The following is a 22,054-nucleotide window of genomic DNA, read 5'->3' on the forward strand; positions in this document are numbered from 1 at the left end:
AGCAAACTCACCAGTGAGCTTTGTTGATGTCGTGAAGAAGAAATTCGTCCGGAGTGGAGGCGGATTCACGAACGAAGAACACGGAGCATGGGATTCAAATCCCTAATTTAAATTTTGAGGATTAAGCAAATGAATCAAGAGGAAACAAAGAGAAAGGTGAGAGGATGAAGAGAACAAAGACGCTAAGCATCGAAGAATAAGAAGAGAATAAGCTTTTGTGTTGTAAGGTGAAAGAAGAGAAGAAGGAAGAGAGGCCATGAGCCACTAGTGTAGTAAAGATCCATTAACATTAGTGGGCTAAGTGTGTTAGCTATAGTAATTAGGTTAACAATGAAACCTAAGTATAGAAGTGTTGTGTTGTTGTAATAGATCATTATCCAAGTTTAACAATGTAGTCCTTGGAGTAAAACAGATTCTTGACTCATCTCTAACAAACAAACCAAATCTGAGAGATAGAGAGAGCAAGACACGTACAAGGACAAAGACTGCGTTACGCTAATCAATGTAATGACGCTGTCGGTGAGGTCCGGTGTCAATAACCAAGACGGTAACTTCCATGCAGCGACGATGTGGTGGTTAACTGGTGATATTTGGTTCTCGACAACTTGACATAGGTTAGGGTTCTCTAGATTTTCGTGCTCTAGATTTCCCTTTGATTTTGTTAAGCGGCTTGTTGAAGAAGGAGAGATATATGCCTATATATATTCACAAAGGCACGCACACCAAAACCCTTTTGTCGTTCGTGGAGGGTACCTTTGGACCACTAATGGGATGTATTGGAGTGTCAACCAAATTAATGTGGGAGAGGGATGTTACAATTTTGATACGATAGATAAACAAAGCAAAAAGATAAAAATGCATTCGAATGGAGCACCTAGATGCATAACCAAATATATAAACAAACCAGTCATGTGCACAAACGAACAACAGTTAACTAGGGAATTTGGAACTACAAGTTCGAGTTCCTACATACAAGTAGGAAAATTACAGAAAGGACAATAATTGAAACATGAGATATTGCCGTCGTAGAAAGGAGGAAATAAAGAACGTCCAATCTTATTCGCCGCCACACAAAACAAAACAAAAAAAAAAAAAAAAGAGTTGGCTGGTCGAAGACTTATAAAACTTGGTATTTCAAGTTTAGTCTCTTTGCTCGGTTTTTGTCGTTGGTTTAAATGTCTGACATGTTGTCTCATAGATTCCCTTCTCCAATTCATCACAGCTTTGCTATGATTCGTGAAACATGGACATTTTTCCTTGGCGGAAACTTAAGATCTTCCCATCCTTCTTCATCCACTCGCTCAAAGTACTGATCTACCTATCCTTCATGTCCTTTAGCTGCCTTGGCTCCCACTATAATTTCAACAATACAACAGTATATTAAAAAATATGACACAACAACAAATATTAATGGGAACCCACGAAGTGGTGGCTTAGTAGTAGTACAAGGGGATTAGTTCTTTTTTACTAAATGGAGAGATTTGTCAAATCTTTGGGTTCCTATCTTTGTCTACCAATATGGCTCTGCACCCCTGCATAAGTAATACACGTTTTTTGTAATTATGGTCTACAACAAAGACAGTTTCAGGATGAAGATAAAATTAGAAAAGCTGAAAAAACCTCCTCAAAGTCTCTGCTTATATCTCCCTTCATCAAATTACACACCATTCTATACTCACGAATAAGACACTGCCCCACCCCTTGCAATCTTCCTTCTCTTATCTGAAATTTATACATAAAATTAGCTCTATCCCATCACTGCGTGTTAAACATTCTGGAACTAACCGATCTAAGAGAGAATTTAAGACTTGATGGTGAAGCCTTCTTTAATGCACGAATGGTAGTTGAGATCCAATCATTTGGTTCCTGAGTGGCCTCTCTCTCCTAACCAACACATACGATGGTAAAGTGCATCGTCAAAAGGTAATTAGGAAATTAAACCAGTATACTATACAAACTTACAAGTGCAGATATAATTTCTTCGATAGTTCTTCTAGAGAAGCACTTATCAATAACATCTAACCTGCGTAAAAAAAATAAACAGAAAGATAAGAAACACACTACACAAACTAAAAGCTGATACCAATACAAAGTTGAAATTTTATAAAACATGTAACGTACGAAATGTAAATAACAGAGAAAATATTTTAGCACATTACCTACAACATATGTTTTTGCAATGTTGGCACGACATAAGATATTCGGCAAACTCAGGTACAAGTAGAAAGAGTAAAACAATTAAAATCCTTTACACTTGCCTGTGGTAAGCACTATGTTGTTTACGGTGTGGATGCTGAGTGTATGCATCCAGAATTGTTGAGACAAAGTTCGGATCATTTGAATCGACTCCGCAAAGATCTGCTTCTAGTGCGGTCAAACTCTGTTAAAAGGAATAACCTTACTAAATAACGATCCTCTTGGCGACGGGAATAGGGCTCAACAATAGTAGCGATAAAAAAATATGAAGGGAATAATGTCGGAGGAAATAGACACTCTAAAAAAATTTACAGACCGCACGTTTTGGTTATCGATACTGAAGTTACAATAGTCAACGTAAAAAACATCAAATCGAAGAAAATAAGCATCTGGAACTATTGTTCCAAAGACTGTAACTGTATATAGGGTAGGACATGCATTGACAGAGAGATACGTCAAAATAGTACTTGGCAAGAAAAGTGCCAATCAGGGATAAATTTCAAGATCTTACAGAGAATTCTTATGTCCATTGTGCTAGTTCAACTAAAATTCCACAAGAATTAGTTTTGCAACACTAGCTGTTAATTATACCCCCATAATTAGTTCCCAACAAACAAACAAAAAAAATCTATCTCAGTTTCCTCTATTGTCTATTATGCCTGCGGCCGTGACTAGGAATATATAATAAAGACGTATGCAAAGTAAACTTATACCGTTGAAGGCACAAAATGAGTTGCAAGACCACAAGCAAGCATTACAGCGCCATCTAACCTAGCTCCTGTGAGGCCAACATACTCTCCTGATCAAAGAAGACAGGTAACTAGGTAAGGATAAGAGGATAAGCTCGAACTTTATGGACATGTACAACAGGACGACCCTGAAGTTAAAATTCCTAAACCATAAACGTGCCCTTAATAATTATACTTTAATATGATATCGATCGTCAATTCGTGATCATAATAAGCTTTCATGACCATACGGATATGATCTTATCATTAATCAATATAGAAGTTCTTTAAAGACATCTATTAAAGCTTTCATAAACTTAGGATATATATATGTTTACAAATTAAAATAAACTTGTCAATGCATAAATAGATGGTAACTGCAATTAAAAATAATTTTAACTAAAAAATACTACAATTGAATATAAAAGAGGTAATTGTTGTCACTGCTGAGGTAGAAACACGCGGCATTTTAGTACGTGTTATATGCGTATGGGGATGCCACTTTATACTCGTCATGATGCATGTCGTGTTGACATAAGTTTGAAATAACTTGAGAATCAAGCTAAGTATATTTAGGAGATATCAAAATATACATATCTAAAGATTTAGGAGTTATTTAAATTATGTAATATTCTCCAAAGACTGATAGGTTAAATATTTACTTCTTCTTTATATAAACGTTAATATTGAGTTGTGACATTAGACGTTAGAGAATAGAGATTTGAGAGAATGAAAGTTTAAATTTTGAGTGATTTTCTTAAGCAAATAAAATGAGTTTTACTTTTATTCTTCTTGAAATTCTTAAACCTTGATTCAATATTTGGTATTAGAGCAAGTATTGAATCAAACACAATCTCGAGAAAAACTTTTTTTTAAAAAAGAAACATGGGTGACATCGTTCTTGCTAAGCCGAAAGAAGGTAATTCTTCTAGCATCCAGTATCCGATGTTGAATGCTGTAAATTATACAGTATGGGCGATGCGTATGACAGTATTACTTAAGGTGAACAAAGTTTGGGAGTCTATCGAACCTGGATCAGACAACGGAGAACACAGCGACTTGGCCAGAGCTCTTCTGTTCCAATCTATACCAGAAGCTTTGATCTTACAGGTCGGAAAGTTAGATACTTCTAAGACCATCTGGGATGCTATCAAAGCACGACACGTTGGAGCTGAGCGGGTGAGAGAAGCAAGGTTACAAACTTTGATGGCAGAATTTGATAGAATGAAGATGAAAGATAGCGATATCATTGATGATTTCGTAGGTCAGCTCTCGGAACTGTCCACAAAATCCGCAACCTTAGGAGAAAACATTGAAGAACCAAAACTTGTTAAGAAGTTTCTTAAAAGTTTACCACGGAGGAGGTATATTCATATTGTTGCATCACCGGAACAAGTTCTTGACCTAAATACAACGAGATTTGAAGACATCGTTGGAAGGTTAAAAACCTATGAGGAACGTACTCGTGAGGAAGAAGAAGATCAAACCACTGATCACGGCAAAATCATGTATGCAAATATGGATACACAATCCTACCAAGGGTACAATGGTCTGGGACGTGGAAGAGGACAAGGTGGTCGATTCTATGGTCGTGGAAGGGGACGTGGACGGTTCGGTAATCCACAGTTTGGTGGGTACAAACAAGAACGAGATAAGTCGAGGATTGTATGCTTTCGGTGCGATAAGGCGGGTCATTATGCTTCAGATTGTCCTGACAGGTTGCTTAAGCTTCAAGAAACACAAGAAGTTGGGGGGTGATGACACACAAAAGCCTGAAGAATTGATGATGCATGAGGTGGTGTATCTCAATGAAAGGAAAGTGAAGCCAAGCGAGTTTGATGCACATTCTGAAAAAACATATGGTATTTGGACAACGGGGCTAGCAATCACATGTCAGGCAACAGCAAGTATTTTTCGAAGATTGATGATACGGTCACAGGAAAGGTCCGGTTCGGAGATGACTCACACATCGACATCAAAGGCAAAGGATCTATACTGTTCGTAACTAGAGATGGAGAGAAGAAGGTGCTAGCCAATGTCTACTTTCATACCAGGACTTAAAAGTAATATAATCAGTCTTGGGCAGGCTACCGAGTCCGGATGTGACATGAGGATGAGATAGGACTACTTAACTTTGCATGATCGAGATGGCAGACTACTGGTCAAAGCGAATAGATCGAGAAACAGGCTCTATAAAGTGGTTATGGACGTAGAACCCACTAAGTGTCTGCAAGTTGCAATGGTGAGTGAGTCAACTAAATGGCATGCGAGATTGGGGCACATCGGTATTGAAACAATGAGAAATGGTGAGGAAAGAATTGGTTGTAGGAATGTCGTGTATTACAATCGAAAGGGAAACTTGTGCTTCATGTTTACTTGGTAAACAAGTCAGAAATTTTTTTCCCCAAGCAACCTCGTTTCACGCCACACGAACACTTGAACTTATACATGGAGACCTCTGTGGACCCATATCTCCATCTACATCGGCAAGAAACAGGTATATCTTCGTGTTGATTGATGATTTCTCTTGTTACATGTGGACTATACTGTTAAAAGACAAGAGCGAAGCTTTTGACAAATTCAAGAAATTTAAACTGCAAGTGGAGAAATAGACTGGTGCCATGATCAAGACATTCAGGACAGATAGGGGAGGAGAATTCATGTCACATGAATTCAATTTATTTTGTGAAACCAGTGGAATTGAGAGACATTTTACTGCACCATACTCTCCCCAACAGAACGGAGTGGTAGAGAGGAGGAATAGAACATTAATGGAGATGACTAGGCGGTAAGACATACTACGTATCTTCTAAACAGAGTTGCAACAAAGGTCTTGATCGAGAAAACTCCGTACGAGGTTTTCAAGGGACGGAAACTAAACATCGAGCATCTTGGTGTTTTTGGGTGTATCGGGTTTGCGAAAACAGAGACACCACTTCTCAAGAAGCTGGACGATCGCTCAAGACCGTTAGTTAACCTCGGTATGGAACCTGGGTCGAAGGCCTATCGGTTGTTAAACCTTACCACTCGAAGAATTGTGATCAGTAGGGACGTGGTCTTTGATGAATCAAAAGGTTGGGAATGGAGCAGTGTAGTTAGAGAAGAATCTGAAAAACCAGGAATGTTAAGATTCGAGTTTGGGGAGTTTGGAAACAATGGTCTTCAAGGAGAAGATGCAGTCGAAGAAATAAATTCAGAAACAGAACATGATACAGAGGAGAAAGATGAGAGTGATGTTGATGGGGATGAAACCACGGCTGATATTCCCAGGCTCGAAACAGAGAATGTCTCTGTACAAGAACAGAGTGAGCCGATGTTGAGTAGATCACAGCGACAAGTCGTAAAGCCCAAATATCTTGACGATTATGTTTTGATGGCTGAATTGGAGAGTGAGCAACTGTTAGTGAATGAAGAACCATGGGATTATGATGAAGCCAAGCAGCTTAAAGCATGGAGAGAAGCGTGTGAAGAAGAAATATCTTCTATCGAAAGGAACAAAACTTGGGATTTAGTTGATCTTCCATCTGGAGTTAAGTCAATTGGCTTGAAGTGGGTGTTTAAGCTGAAAAAATCTCAGACGGAAGCATTAACAAACGCAAAGTGAGGCTGGTGGCTAGAGGTTATGTGCAGAAACACGGTGTTGACTTCGATGAGGTATTTGCTCCGGTAGCAAGGATTGAGACAGTTTGGTTCATCATTGCAATGGCAGCTTCTCACGGATGGGAAGTTCACCATCTTGACGTCAAAACCGCGTTTCTTCACGGTGAACTAAAGGAAGTAGTATACGTAACTCAGCCGGAAGGATTTACAGAGGGAGGAGAGGATAAAGTGTATAAGTTGAATAAAGCACTGATATATCTATATTTTGCACCTCCTTACCATGCATTTGTCATACATTTAGCTAGGATAACTAGTCGTTTTGCATCATTTTATAACCTTTTTTATACACTTTTCATGTTTAGGAAGTTTTTGCATCATCCTTGCATACATTGTGTATTTCGAAGTATTTCAGGTGTCTAGGAGACGTCGGAAACGCATACGATCGAGCCACCTTCGAGTCAGAAATAGAGCCACTCTCAAACACGCAATCGAGCCATGCAATCGAGCCACTCTCACCCAAGCAATTGAGCCACTTTCACTTGCTCAATCGAGCCACTGTCGCCCACTCCGACTCAATGCACATGTTGGGAAGACGTTCTGTCTTACACGCTTCAGGAGATTCCCAAACCGACGCTTCACCTTGTCGTTTTAAGTTTTAGGGATTTAAATGTTTTTACTATAAATACGTTTTGTTAAGTCTTGGCGGAGACATCTTATCTTTTATCTTGTTTTTGTTCTTAAGGTTTTACCTAGCCACCTAAACGTTCTCAGACTTTGTATCCCGATATCTTTTAATCTATTCAGTTTTTGCATTTGATTTCTAAATTATGAAAGTTGTTCTTCCCATTTCTATCTATCGAATGATGCTTGATTCAATGTTTTCTGAGTTTGTATCGTTGATGATGATTTCTAGATCCGAGTAGTGTTAGGGTTCTTGAGGATGGGATAGATTAGGTGGAGGATCTTAGGATGTAGGGTGTTTAAGCTTTGATTTTTATGATTCCCTTCTGGACTAGAGTTAGAAATACTAGTTTCTCTCTGATGAATTGGAACTAGGGCTTAGACATTTCCGCACCCAAAAGGTGTTCGATGAAATGTCTGACCAACTAGTGCCAGAGACATACATTCCCAGCCTAAGAGATTAGTTGTCTAGGATGTTTGTTGACATGAATGAACTTGTTTGTCATGCCTGCTTGATCATGTTTCTCTACCGAGAGCTAGGTTTGGAGGTGGTTGAGTCTGAGTAGCTTCTATCAAGAGATTGGATTAGCTAAGTTGTGATGTTCATTGTTTAGGGATAGTTTGCTTGTGGCATGTTAAACACTCTATAGACTAGGATACTCCACCGACATCGATTACCCCATCCTTAAGACTTCTATCTTTTTGATTGATAATGCGTTCCTGAGACCGTTTTTTTCATCTTGCTATTTAGTTCTTGTTTAGACTCGACTTTGTTTTTACTCACGTTTACTCCTTGTCATACATTTTCGTTTCTAGTTTTGTAACTCATTTCTGTTTTGCATTCTGATCATTCTAGGATTGTTAGACAAGCACTCTTTTTGAATTGGCTTGACTTGTGATTGCTTGATTGCATCTTGATTGCTAAGAACATCCCATTTGGATTGACACCTTAAGTACTACAACACATAAGGTTAATTGAGACCTACTAGGAGATACAAAAATCTTAGTATCAATTTGGCGCTGTTGCCATTTGGGATTCGTTTTGCTACATTTAGGATTTCAAGTTTTGCAAGATTAAGTTCTGTTAGACTCATCATTCTGAGTACTGACTTGTTTTGGTTGACTGCTTGTTTGTTTTGCATCTCAGGAACCTGTTGATTGCAACCTTGCATGCACACCAGATCAAGAGGGCATCAGAATCTTCTTCCTGTTATCGATGACATCAATCGGTTACAACGACCACGACAAGCTCGTCAACTCACTGATCATCCCGCACCAGTCACTATGGAACAACAGAATGAACCAAATCCAAGACCGCGAAACATTGGTGTTGGGGATGCACCAAACACTCACACTCAGCGTGCTGGAATCGTCCCTCCTGCCGTGCAGAACAACAACTTCGAAATCAAAGGCAGTCTGATCTCCATGATCCAAGGGAACAAGTTTCATGGGTTGCCTATGGAGGATCCACTGGACCATTTGGACGAGTTCGACCGTCTGTGCAGTCTCAAAAAGATCAACAGCGTGAGTGAGGACGGTTACAAGTTGCGCTTCTTCCCATTCTCCCTGGGAGACAAAGCTCATCAATGGGAGAAAAATCTTCCCAAGGGATCAATCACCACTTGGGATGGCTGCAAGAAAGCATTCTTGGCCAAGTTCTTCTCCAACTCCAGAACAGCACGTCTCAGGAATGAGATTTCTAGCTTTACTCAGAAAAGTTCTGAATCATTCTATGAAGCCTGGGAGCGTTTCAAGGGTTTCCACAGCCAGTGTCCACACCATGGTTTCAGCAATGAGTCACTGCTAAGCACTATATACCGTGGTGTACTTCCAAAAATCCGCATGCTGCTTGACACTGCTTCTGACGGTAATTTCCTCAACAAAGACGTTGATGAAGGATGGCAACTGGTTGAGAATCTCGCTCAGTCTGATGGCAACTACAATGAAGACTATGACCGCACAGTTCGCGGCGAAGCTGGCTCTGAGGAGAAGTACAAGAGGGACCTAAAGAATGTCAAGGACAAGCTTGACCGCCTCTTGCTAAGTCAGCAGCAGCCTGTCCATTTCGTAGCTGAGGATGACCCTTTCCAAGTTCAAGATGGGGAGGGTGAGCAGTCTGAGGATATCAACTACGTCCAGAATCAGGGTGGTTACAACAAGAGCTACAACCCCTATAAGACGAACCCCAATTTGTCTTACAGGAGCACCAATATTGCAAATCCACAGGATCAGGTGTACCCTCCTCAGCAGCACCAACAAGGTCAGCAAAAACCTTGTGTGCATTACAATCTGGGATTCGTACCCAAACAACAATTCCAGCAAGGTTACCAAGCTCCCTCAGTACCACCTCCAGGATTCCGCCCTCAACCAGTTCAGCCTGCTCCAGCCCCCGATCAAGAAATGAAGCATATGATTCAACAACTTCTTCAGGGTCAAGCTAGCGGTTCTATGGATACTGCTAAGAAGTTTGCTGACCTTAGTCAGACGATGGAATGTTCGTACAATAATCTGAACGTCAAATTTGAAGCTCTGAATTCAAAGATAAGGTATATGGAAGGCCAATCTGCTTCTACTTCTGCACCAAAGTCTGGCCAATTCCCAGGGAAAGCTGTTCAGAACCCCAAGGAGTTTGCAAATGCAATTACGTTGAGAAGTGGGAAAACATTGCCCCCCAGACAGGGAGTTCCAGTCGTCACTGAGGACAGTGAGAAATTAGATGGGGATGATTTTGTTCAGGATGGAACTCAGATGAAGAACCCAGCCGAAGCAGCCAAGGATCCGGTTGAACCAGTGAAGCATTCTGAACCTGAAGCTGCTAAGAAGCCTGTTGTTTCTGATGACAGACCTGCGAGGTTCATCCCTCTACCGTACAAGCCTCCTCTACCATTTCCAGTGAGGTTTAAGAAGCAGGTTACTGAGAAGTACAAAGCCTTGTTCGAAAAAAAAGTCAAGGAGATTGAGTTGAGGATGCCATTGCTGGATGCATTAGCACTTGTTCCTCACTACCAGAAATTCCTCAAGGATTTAGTGATGGAGAGATCAAAAGAAGTTCAAGGCATGGTGGTACTAAGTCTTGAGTGCAGTGCAATCATCCAGAAGAAGATTGTACCCAAGAAGCTCAAAGATCCGGGATCATTCACTCTACCTTGCTCCCTTGGACCTATGTCTTTTGATAGGTGTTTATGTGATCTTGGCGCTTCAGTTAATATGATGTCATTCTTTGTGGCTAAGAGGTTTCACAAGGTTTCACATCTCCTTCATCCTCGCAGATAGATCAGTGAGACTTCCACATGGTATTTCAGAGGACTTACCTGTCAGGATCAGAGAAGTGGAAGTGCCAACCGACTTTGTGGTTTTGGAGATGGATGAAGAACCAAAAGATCTGCTGATCTTAGGAAGACCGTTCCTGGCGACTGCTGGAGCCATGATTGATGTCAAAAATGGCAAGATTGATCTTGATCTAGGCGACGACTTCATCATGAAGTTTGACATCAAAGATACTTTGAAGAAGCCGACAATAGGAGGACAAGTCTTCTACATTGAAGAGATGGATAAGTTGGCTGATGAGTTGTTGGAGGAACTAGCTGAGGAGAACCATCTCAAAACTGCTCTAACCAAGGATGGAGAAGAAGGGTTCCTGCATGAGGAGATCACTTGTTACAAGAATCTGCTAGACTCCCACAGAGAAACGGATAGACAAGAGGAGTTTGAGAAGCTATCTGATGCAGAGGAGGTATGTGCAGTTGAGGCAGAGACTTCAGAATGTAAGATCTCCCACTCGACTGTGACCGCTCCTGACTCCCATGCTGACGACTGGTCGGAAATGAAATGAAAACTCCGAAGGTAGAACTCAAAACTCTCCCTTCCGGACTCAGCTACGTTTTTCTGGGAACCAATTCTACTTATCCCGTCATAGTGAATTCTAGGTTGAGTGATGATGAATTGGGGATGCTAGTAACTGAGCTTAAAAAGTATAGAAAGGCTATAGGTTATTCTTTAGATGATATCAAAGGAATGTCACCTAGTCTTTGCACCCATAGAATCAATCTTGAAAATGAGTCTTATGCTAGCATTGAACCCCAAAGGAGATTGACTCCTAACCTGAAGGAAGTATTAAAGAAAGAAATCTTAAAACTGCTTGATGATGGAGTTATCTATCCTATCTCTGATAGTACTTGGGTATCTCCAGTGCACTGTGTACCTAAAAAGGAGGGAATCACTGTTATCAAAAACGAAAAAAATGAGTTAATCACAACTAGGACCATCAGAGGACATAGGGTGTGCATTGATTATAGGAAGTTGAATGTTGTATCTAGGAAAGATCATTTTCCTCTTCCTTTCATTGATCAAATGTTGGAAAGACTAGCTAGTCATCCTTATTACTGTTTCTTTGATGGGTATAGCGAATTCTTCCAAATCCCTATCCACCCAAATGATCAGGAAAAGACAACATTTACTTGTCCTTATGGCACTTTTGCCTACAGACGCATGCCATTTGGTTTGTGCAACGCTCCTGCCACCTTTCAAAGGTGCATGACATCGATTTTCTCGGATTTGATTGAGGAGTCAGTGGAAGTGTTTATAGACGACTTTTCTGTATACGGTTCCACTTTCTCCTCCTGTTTGTTAAATCTGTGTAGGGTATTGACGCGATGTGAGGAGACGAATCTGGTGCTGAACTGGGAGAAGTGCCATTTCATGGTTGAAGAAGGGATCATTCTGGGACACAAAATTTCTGAAAGAGGAATTGAGGTTGACAGGGCAAATATTGAGGTCATGGTTCAGCTTCAACCGCCTAAGACAGTGAAGGACATCAGAAGTTTTCTGGGACATGCTGGGTTTTACAGGAGATTCATCAAAGACTTCTCAAAAATTGCAAGACCATTGACAATGTTGTTGTGCAAGGAGGTTGAGTTCGAATTTGATGCAGCATGTTTGGAAGCTTTCAGCAAGATCAAGGAGGCCTTGGTTTCGACACCCATAGTTCAAGCTCCGACTTGGAATCATCCGTTTGAGATTATGTGTGATGCTTCAGACTTCACAGTTGGGGCAGTTCTGGGACAGCGTATTGACAAGAAGCTTCATGTCATCTACTACGCGAGTCGCACCTTGGACGAGACTCAAGGAAGGTATGCCACCACAGAGAAGGAACTCCTAGCAGTTGTGTTTGCATTCGAAAAATTCAGGAGTTATCTCGTGGGTTCGAAGGTCATTGTGTATACCGATCATGCTGCTCTGAGACACATCTACTCGAAGAAGGATACCAGGCCAAGACTGTTGAGATGGATTCTGCTTCTTCAGGAGTTTGACATGGAGATCGTTGACAAGAAAGGCATAGAAAACGGAGTTGCAGACCACTTGTCAAGAATGAGGATTGAAGATGTTGTTCCAATAGAAGATTTAATGCCTGAGGAACAACTTCTGGTCGCCCAGGTTTGTGAGTGGATGCATGACTCAGGGGTTGAGAACCTCAGAATCAGATGCATGGCGATCACTTCTGAGACAGAACCATGGTATGCAGATGTCGTGAATTACAAGGTTTGTGGAGAAGTTCCTGATGACATGGATCCCTACAGGAAGAAAATTTTTTTCAGGGAGGTCAACCACTACTTCTGGGATGAGCCCTACCTGTACAAAAGAGGTTCTGACGGTCTGTTCAGGAAATGCATAGCAGAAGGGGAAGTGCAGGGAGTGCTTAAGCACTGTCACGGCTCCACCTATGGAGGTCACTTCGCCACATTCAAAACATCCTAGAAGGTTCTCCAAGCAGGTCTTTGGTGGCCAACTTTGTTCAAAGATGCTCACAGTTTCATCACCAAGTGTGACGTTTGTCAGAGGATGGACAACATCACAAGGAGGAATGAGATGCCCTAGAATCCGATCCTGGAAGTGGAGATATTTGATGTTTGGGGTATAGACTTCATGGGACCTTCCAACCCTCCATCAAATGGTAATGTCTATATTCTGGTGGCAGTTGATTATGTATCTAAGTGGGTCGAAGCCATTGCCAGTCCTACCAACGATCACAAGATTGTTCTGAAGCTATTCAAAAGTATAATTTTTTCAAGGTATGGGATACCCAGAGCGGTGATCAGTGATGGTGGAACTCACTTCATCAACAAGGTGTTTGAGAGTATGCTGAGAAAGTATGGGGTCAAGCACAAGGTGTCTACTGCGTATCACCCTCAGACCAGCGGATAGGTTGAAGTCTCGAATAAGCAGATCAAGGGTATCCTGTCAAGGATTGTTGGAGTTGCGAAGAAAGATTGGTCTGTCAAGTTGGATGAGACTCTCTTGGCGTACAGAACAGCATTCAAGACGCCAATCAGCAGAACACCATTTCAGCTGGTATATGGTAAAGCATGTCATCTCCCTGTAGAGGTTGAGTACAAGGCGCTTTGGGCTATCAAGTTGCTGAACTTAGATGTTGATACAGCTCAGGCTAAGAGGACTCTTGATCTACATGAGTTGGAAGAAATCAGACTTGATGCCTATGAGAGCTCAAAGATCTATAAAGAAAGAACCAAGAATTTTCATGATAAGAAAATTGTTGTCAAGGAGCTCAAGGCTGGAGATTAGATTTTGCTTTTCAACTCCAAACTTAATTTATTTCCTGGAAAGCTTAAGTCTCGGTGGTCTGGACCTTTTGACATCAAGGAAGTTCGGCCATACGGAGCTAACACTCTTCTGAACAAGGTTGGTAGCGAATTCACTGTAAATGGTCAGAGAGTCAAGAAATATTTAGCTGATCAAGTCCGACGAGAGGGGTCTTCTGTGCTCCTCTATGAACCCACAAAAGCATAAAAAGCTGGAAAGTCAAGCGAGGGACTTTAAACAAGCTCACTTGGGAGGAAGTCCCAAAGGTTTCACTGTAAATATTTTTTAGGATCCTTGTGTTTTAAATTTTTGTTTTTGGTTTTCTTGTGTTCAGGAATCTACAGAAGTGAGTCTAAGCAACAGCAAAACAAAACAAAAAAAAAATGCAGTTAAAGGAGTGAGTTTATAGTGAAGTCGAGTATGATGAGTTTTACATGATAGATGGAGGATACAGAGAAATTAAAGAAAAGGAGGAGTCAGTCAAAGTGTGTTGGCATGGGGGAACAGAAAAAATATCTAGAGGAAAATCTTCATTGTGGGCGACCCCACTCTCTACATTTCTCGCTCCTCTTACCCACGTGAAACTTTCCCCCATCCTTTCATCCACTATCTCATTTGTCCCCCCCCCCCCCCCCCCCTCACCAAACATATTAACTTTGTGTCACCTCACCACCATCTTTACCCTCACAATTATCTCTCCTTTTAAACACACTCTCACCTCCCTCTTTTTCACTCACCTCTACACTCATCATCATCAACTCACTCTCACTTCTCTCTTTCATCCCACCAACCCAAAAATCGATTACTCCCTCTTTCACACTTCTCACTCTCTACTCTCACCTAACAACCTCCACTCTCATCTCTCTCTTGTTCGACGTCGACGAAGCCACTGTCTCACTATTCAACCGGAGTACCATCTCACTCGGTCGCCATTCACACTATTTTCCGTCAAGTCGACCAGTGTAGCCAAACAGGTGTGGACCTGCAACGCAAGTTTCTCCACAAGGACGGTGAAGTCGTCACGCCCAAGCCACGCTCTTCACTCGACCAAGACTCGATCCGTGAACTGTTCGACTCCCGCACCTCCACACCTCTCCGTCGAGCCTCTTCCAGGAAGCTTCACTCGAGCAGTGTCTGAGAAGCGTCACTCGAGCCGTGTCTGAGAAGCGTCAATCGAGCCGTCTCCGAGAAGCGTCAATCGAGCCGTGTTCGAGCAGCGACAATTGAGCCGTCTCCCGGAAGCGTAAATCGAGCCAGTCCCACCAACTCAATCGAGCTGTCGACGCCTCCCTCAATCGAGCCGGTCTCACACCTCCCTCGAGTCGCTACTCATTCCGCTTGCTCAACCCACATCCGCAAAGAATCAATCGAGCCATCGACGCCTCCCTCGATCAAGCCGGTCTCACACCTCCCTCGAGTCGCTACTCGATTCGCTTGCTCAACCCACATCCGCAAAGCATTAATCGAGCCATCGACACACTTCGTCAATCGAGCCCTCAATCGAGCCGCTTCTACCATGCACCATCTTCTTCTTCCGAGCAATCCACCATTCATATCCGCTCGACCTAAACCGCTGCTTTTTCGCGCCACCATTCTCAACAACTCAATCGAGCCGAAACCGTTCCAGTCGATCGGTTTCTCCTCTCTTTGTTCTTCCAAGCTTTAAATTTCATATTTGCTCACTAACATATTAACGCTTAGCTTTGAGTTTATCATGTCTCAGCGGAGCAGAAAGAGTACTGAGCTAATAGAGGAAATGAGAGATGCATATGGGTGTAAGGCTGGAGAACGATCATCGCCTAAGTCTATGGCGAAGCGTTTCTTAGAAATGAAAAACATGGTCGGCGAAGTTATTGGGGGTTCAGGCCAAGCGGCGAGGTCAAGCAGACCAGCCAATCCCCTCACTAAGAGCAAGAGTCGCGGGAAGAGATCGGCACAATCTTCTAACTCAAGAGAGGAAGGCAGTGATTACGAACAGGAGGAACCTGAGTTGCGTTCCGGACAAGCTCCCAAGACGTTTGTAAGACGGAAATCAACCGAGACGAAACTGACTCCCAAGGAGTATTACGAGCTGTTTCAGCAGTTTGAGTTCAGCGGAACAATATACCCTCATGTTGAGACCATAGAGCAACTCGGGATTGTGGAGGATGTTCAGTACCTATTTAGGCGATGCCATCTGGAGCGACTCATGAACACCCCCAAGAATGGATACAAAGAGGAGACTATCCAGTTCCTCTCTACTTTGGAGATGCACTTATACGCGGATGAGCCAGGCATGATGTCTGATGGAGGGCTGGGGTACATTACATTCCGCGTACATGGTCAGTTCTACACCCTTACTTTCAGAACCATCGAAGAGATCTTTGGATTTCTCGATGGAACGGGGACTACGCTGCAGTTCGACAGGAACGAAATATCATCACTCTGGACGACGATTGGAAGCACGCCTACATTCACTTCATCGAAGTGGTAGTATTATAGGTTAAATAATTTAAAAAGAAGTGGTAGTATTATAGGTTAAATAATTTATATTAGTTCTCTAATTTTTTAATTTGAATCATGACATATGCAGGAAAAAACTATCTCTTAATTATATGGATGATGTAATGATTTATGATTTTCACAAAATAGAATCAAACAAAAATGATAGGTAAAATATAATGATTAATAAAAAAAAATTGATATGCTAAGTTAGATAGAAAATCTTGTTTTGTTCAACTTAATTAGTTATTAATTGAAATTTATTTAAAATATATTTCGTTTTTAGAATGTATTTAAATTGCAGATATAAGTAGTATTTTTTTACTCTTAAAGATTATTGTTATAGTAATTTTTATTTGTAATGGTAATTATTTAGTTCTTTAAGATTAATAAGGAGATTATATGATGTCGTTGGCATATCTTCTTTATTAAATTGCGATAGTAAATTTTTCATCTCATTAATAAGGCAAAAACAAATGAGTTTTGTTACCAAAAAATCGAGGGAGCCTTGACAAGAAGTAGGAAGCGCCTACATCTGGGAAGAGCCCTAGAGCTGTCTCGGGCATTGCAAATACCTTTGAGAAACTCAAAAGATATGGGAAAAGTAATCAGCATATTAAAGCGAGAGAGATCTATATTGTCATCCATCTATGCCTATGCTGACGTAGAGAATACATACCGTGTTCTCAGTTGCAATACGAAAACGACCATGGACAGAGAGACCAGCTCCGCCTCCCATGACAATGCCATTCAAAACTGAAACCTATAATATCAATACGAATTAATGAGCTTATTATATACTTTTGAGTAATTCACTAAAAGGATAGTGTGCATGTTGACTGAAACCTGAGCTTTTCTATACGTGGCCATAACATAGTTGAGCATGTATTCCTCTGCGAATATATCAGCAGAGAGTCTCCAATTTCCTAAGTCCACGTAAAATAGAGAAAAGAGTGTGAAATTAAGAAAAAGGAAAAAAGGAATGATTGTCATAGGTAGATATGATAATGATATATTACCTTGTACGATGTTACGAACAGTAGGTTTAACGTCGCCACCAGCACAAAAAGCTCTTCCTTGACCCTGTGGCAAATTTTGCTCAGTGTTTATGCGCTAATAACAAAAATAAACTAATTGTTAATTTGTTACTATGATGATAATACCTTTAGGATGACAAGTTTCACACAAGGGTCCTCCTCATACGCAAGAAACAGTTGCAGTAACCGAGTCATCTAAAGAAAATATTGATTCCATATTTCCATGCCAATATGTAAGTAGTGAACGAAAAAGGACACAACGAAACAGCTGAATAGCAAGGGAAAGATTCAATACCATGTTGAAGGACAGAACATTCAGCTGCTTGGGTCTGTTTAGTGTCAAGATTCTAGCACTCGATTTCTCTTCCACCATAATCTGTGAACAAATTGATTTAGAGTGATCGAATAACTAAAACTCCACTCTTATCCTCGGTCCATGGGATTGTGATGTACAAGATTCGGCTCAGAACGTTTGGTTTTACAATAAAAGGAAAAAATCATAGTTTCCTTGACAAAAAAAAAAAAAAAAAAAAAAAAAAAAAAAAGTCATAGCCGTCGATTCACAGTAAATTAAAGGAAGAGGAAAACATACCGGAGAGTGAGAGTCCATCTCTAATGCTATCGTCTTCTTTTTCTCTTGTTTCTTCTCCGTTGTATACTCCTATACATATATATATATATATATATATATATAACAGAGCAGCGATGGAATCAACGGAGAAATATTTTTTTGTTTCTTTGCATTCGATAATTTTTATAATTTTTTTTTGTGTTCGTAAGTAATAGTTTGTATTCCAGGGCACATGAGAAATTAGTATATTTAAATATTTTCTTGTAAACAGATGAATATATAGTTTTCTAAGAGCATTTATAATGGGCGAACTCTTTTCATTACTAGGAAAAAAATATATATATTTTATTCTATAACTAATACAAAGACAACGTGTGTACAATCAAACTTAAAAGCGTTGTTTATTCGAGAAGTTTGAGAACGGTTCTCTCTATTTTTCTCTCCTTCTCTCCATTTTATATTATTTAATTAATTTTTAAGAAAAAAATCTTGGGAAGTAATACATGACCTAATGAATCGCCCTCGTGACAAATTAATATTTTATATATATATAAGAAAAAATAATCTACTCAGCAAAACACATGTACTTTCGCATTTTAAAGTCCTACTTTTGTTGATTACAATTAATATTAGTTTTTCTGCCATTACAATTAAGGACAACAAAAAAATATTTTACTCTTTCTCATGTCAATAAAAAGAATAAAATTTTAATTTCTAATATCAAAATGATGTGGCATTATTAGAAAATGGATGAAGAGGAGGGATGCGAGGATCTTAAGTTCCCGCCAAGGAACAACTTGCCTGTTTCAGTTATCGCATCAAACCTGTGAAGTGGAGAAGGTGTTTGATGAGATATCAATTGGTTAGACTTAACGTACCAAACCCTATGTGTTTGAAGAACTCTACCATATTTTCTTTTCTTTTTTTTTCTTTTTGTTGCACCAAATCAGAATATATAGGCGTGCCCTGGTTCATATCCTTTCAAGGACCACATCACAGTATCTCACGTTTCCATTATTTTCTTTTATGCAGTATGCTAACAGGAATGTAACAAATTGTAGTTCCAAGTTCCCTATATATATTTAATAGAAAATAAAACAAAAAGCATGGTGGAAGTTTAAAGAATTTTTGTGTGTTCTTGTTCTTATCATGTTTTGATTTGAGACTTTATTGGTGGATGGTCCTGGGTGCCATCGTTCATCTGTTCGGATTCATCTACCATATATAGCACCAACGTTAGCCTCCACCAAAATCTTGATTTTTTTTCCTTGTTGCTAGCCACGCTTGACACCACAAAAGTGGTCTGTATTATTACTTGCTTCTTTTATTTTATTTTCTGGTTTTTTTTTTCATGGGTGGAAAATTTGAGATTGAAAAGTGAAAGGTCTAACTGCTCTCATGAGACCATATAGATAATTATATCAATTTACTAATGTTCTAATGCATGTCGCTAGTTATGTTTTCAATAAAACTACATAGATACTCTCATGTAAATTACCAAATACTGATACACTGACTATGTAATGTAAACTACGTAAAATATTCAAATTTTTGCGAAATCATCAGGCCCGGGTATGGGCAAGCAAGTGAAGCCTGCATCAAAAAATTTGGAGCATATTTTAGCACAAAACTTCTAAGCCTTTTCTGTAGATTTTTTTTTCTATATTTAGTTTTTTATTAGATTTTTTTTATAAGTACCAAAAATATTTTTAAGTTCAAGTTTTATATAAGAAAACAATATATTATTTATCTTGATATATCCAATTTACTGATGAAGTTTTATTAGTTTTATGAAAAATATTATCTCATTTTGTGAATTGTTGGTGAATGATCATTAGATTAATGTTAAGTAAACTTGTTGTTAATGAGTTTTAAAGTAAAATTTAATTTAGAAGAACAATTTTATAACTCTAATAAGTAAAAATTTCATATTGGAAGAGTTTTAAAACAATAATTAATGATTAGGCAATATAATATTTATTTTCATATTAAATTTGAAATGAACATAAAAAGACAAAGAAAAATGAAAAAAAGGAGCGATCAAAAGAACATACTTAGTTTATGGATTTAGAATCTAAATTATGAAAATAATTTTTATATTACTATTTTGTGATTTTATATACAATAATAAAAATGGTATTTAAATTTTTTTTTTGGCATAGGGCATCTAAAATTGTCGCAAACCATTTAACTATACAATTATCAATCAGACCACAGGTTTACATAGTCAAACAGCACCGTTTTGGTTATTAGATTCAGCACATAAATTTATAATGAATACTACGAACAATACTAAGAAAATAAGAACATGTACTGAAAAAAGAAATATTAATAATTCGGGTACTTGTATGCCACCAGCAGGCTTATCTGCTGTCTCCATTTCTGGTACCCCGGGTTCGGACTCTTGGCAGGCAGGTCTTTCGTGAGATCGAGATGCGCTCGGGTAATCAACCTGTTCTAACATCCCTGAGATTATTTCTTCATCCCGTTTATTTTCGTGAGTTGGCGCCGACCACGGGTGGTGATTAAGTGCATTTATAGCAGTTTGCAACTGCAAAACATTAGCATGCAAATAATGTTTTTTTGTTAAACTCAAACACTACTATGTAAACCAAAAGTCACACCGGAAAATAAAGTAAACATATTCTCTGAAACTATGAAAGTAACCTCAGGTAGTCTCCTTATAGAATGATTTTCGTTATTATCAAATTGGGGAATAATGTTGTAAGGCCTAAAGATTTTGGCTAGTTGTTTGACTTCAGCGTACGCTTCCAAATTCTACAACAGACGAAAATAAATTATTGAAACCGAAAATAAGAGAAAAAATTATTTTGGGTAATATATTAACTCAAGCTACACTATACTATTTCCTCCCAAGATACAATTAGTTAATCAGATAATTTACCCCAAAAGTCAGTGGTACATCTTTCGAAAGAAGCTCCAAAACTTTGAAGAGAACACGAGCAATTTCACATGCATATATAAGTTGATCACTGAAAGCATATAAGATCGAAGAATGTGAATAGTAGCTAGAGAACAAAGCTAAATATATATAGAAGAAGAGAGAAAAGGAAAATTTGAACAAACAATATTTCCAATAAGCACAAACCCGAGAGCTCTGACATTGACACTTGTGGAAACTTGGTTATCAGTAGAGGAAGACGTGGATGCACTTGAATCAATTTCTACTGAAAAAAGTGTATTGTGGAAACCATTAAGAAAAAAAAGAAAAAAAAAAAGCTGAATTGCAAAATATGAAGGTAGATGATATATATGAGTATGCAAGCTAGTTACTTACATGTTAGTTTTAATTAATTTATCTTTATCATAAAAGAAAAAAATTATTCATAGATGTGCCAATGATTAGGGCACACTACCTTTGCTAGTGATCTTGATCATTGCTACGATAGTTTTCTCGTAATAGTCTAGACAGAAACTTTGCAAATCAGATACATCAGTATTAGGCTGAAATCGTCCTTGTTCACTTGTTTCATCATTCTACACCATAAGAGAAAAAAAAACAAAAAATTGCATGAGGCGATGGTATCATTAATTTCACTATCCGATCCAACGCTCAAGTGAAAACAACAATAAACGAAGAGATGATAATATTATTCCTTTTCGATCCAACGCTCAAGGGAAAACCTAAACTGTCGAACACCACGAGTAAGTGATAACGGGTCAATCTTTTTTGACTCCTCAAGCGCACCATGAACACCTTATATATAGAATTATAAGCATCCATGATCAAGATGTCGAAAGCTGTTAATTCTATCATCACTATATCATATGTATAATACATTATCTCGAGAGATTTGTGTCCAACTTACATAGGTAGGTAATCCGAGGATGAGAGATATGGAAGTGATGAGCGACACGAAGGATCGAAGTACACTTGGCATGTGACGACGGTACCATTTCACTATCCGGCGGAAGACAAGTCATCGTCGTCTCAGTTGACATCTTTGATTAGATCTACGAAGAGATCTTTAGATCTAGTGTTTGGGGATTATATATGGTTTCTAACTAACTTCTCAAAGTTCTCGAATCTGGTTACTAGACTATTTGACTCAATAACACGACTTGTTCAAATAACTGCATACACATAAGTCCAATATTTTTTTAAGACTTGAAGAAAAAAAAAAGGTAAGAAAAAGAAGAAA

General features: G+C 39.3%; 1 protein-coding gene, 1 non-coding gene and 1 pseudogene across 3 annotated transcripts; all 3 read right to left on the reverse strand.

Annotated features, from left to right (window-relative positions):
- Positions 1-1,054: 1,054 nt before the first annotated feature.
- Positions 1,055-17,693, reverse strand: LOC104704350 (putative 3-hydroxyisobutyryl-CoA hydrolase 3; annotated as a pseudogene).
- Positions 8,886-8,992, reverse strand: LOC147940911 (small nucleolar RNA R71). The gene has a single exon (XR_015563059.1). It is a non-coding gene; the product is annotated as a small nucleolar RNA R71 (small nucleolar RNA).
- A 2,422-nt stretch (positions 17,694-20,115) lies between the features above and the next one.
- LOC104700418 (callose synthase 2-like) lies at positions 20,116-21,925 on the reverse strand. 2 transcript variants are annotated; one of them, XM_087456485.1, is made up of 6 exons: positions 21,722-21,925; positions 21,269-21,389; positions 21,001-21,079; positions 20,797-20,884; positions 20,559-20,669; positions 20,116-20,442 (listed from the first exon to the last, which is right to left on the reverse strand). In XM_087456485.1, the coding sequence occupies exons 1-6, from the start codon at positions 21,791-21,793 to the stop codon at positions 20,119-20,121; spliced, it is 795 nt and encodes a 264-aa protein (XP_087312611.1). In that variant the 5' UTR covers positions 21,794-21,925; the 3' UTR covers positions 20,116-20,118. The 2 variants fall into 2 exon arrangements, with proteins under 2 accessions (XP_087312611.1, XP_019083037.1); XM_019227492.2 differs by having other exon boundaries at positions 21,269-21,609.
- Between the last annotated feature and the right edge of the window lie 129 nt (positions 21,926-22,054).

Source organism: Camelina sativa, chromosome 7 (genome assembly GCF_030686135.1).
Source record: "Camelina sativa cultivar CO46 ecotype springtype chromosome 7, ASM3068613v1".
NCBI classification, from domain to species: Eukaryota; Viridiplantae; Streptophyta; class Magnoliopsida; order Brassicales; family Brassicaceae; genus Camelina; species Camelina sativa.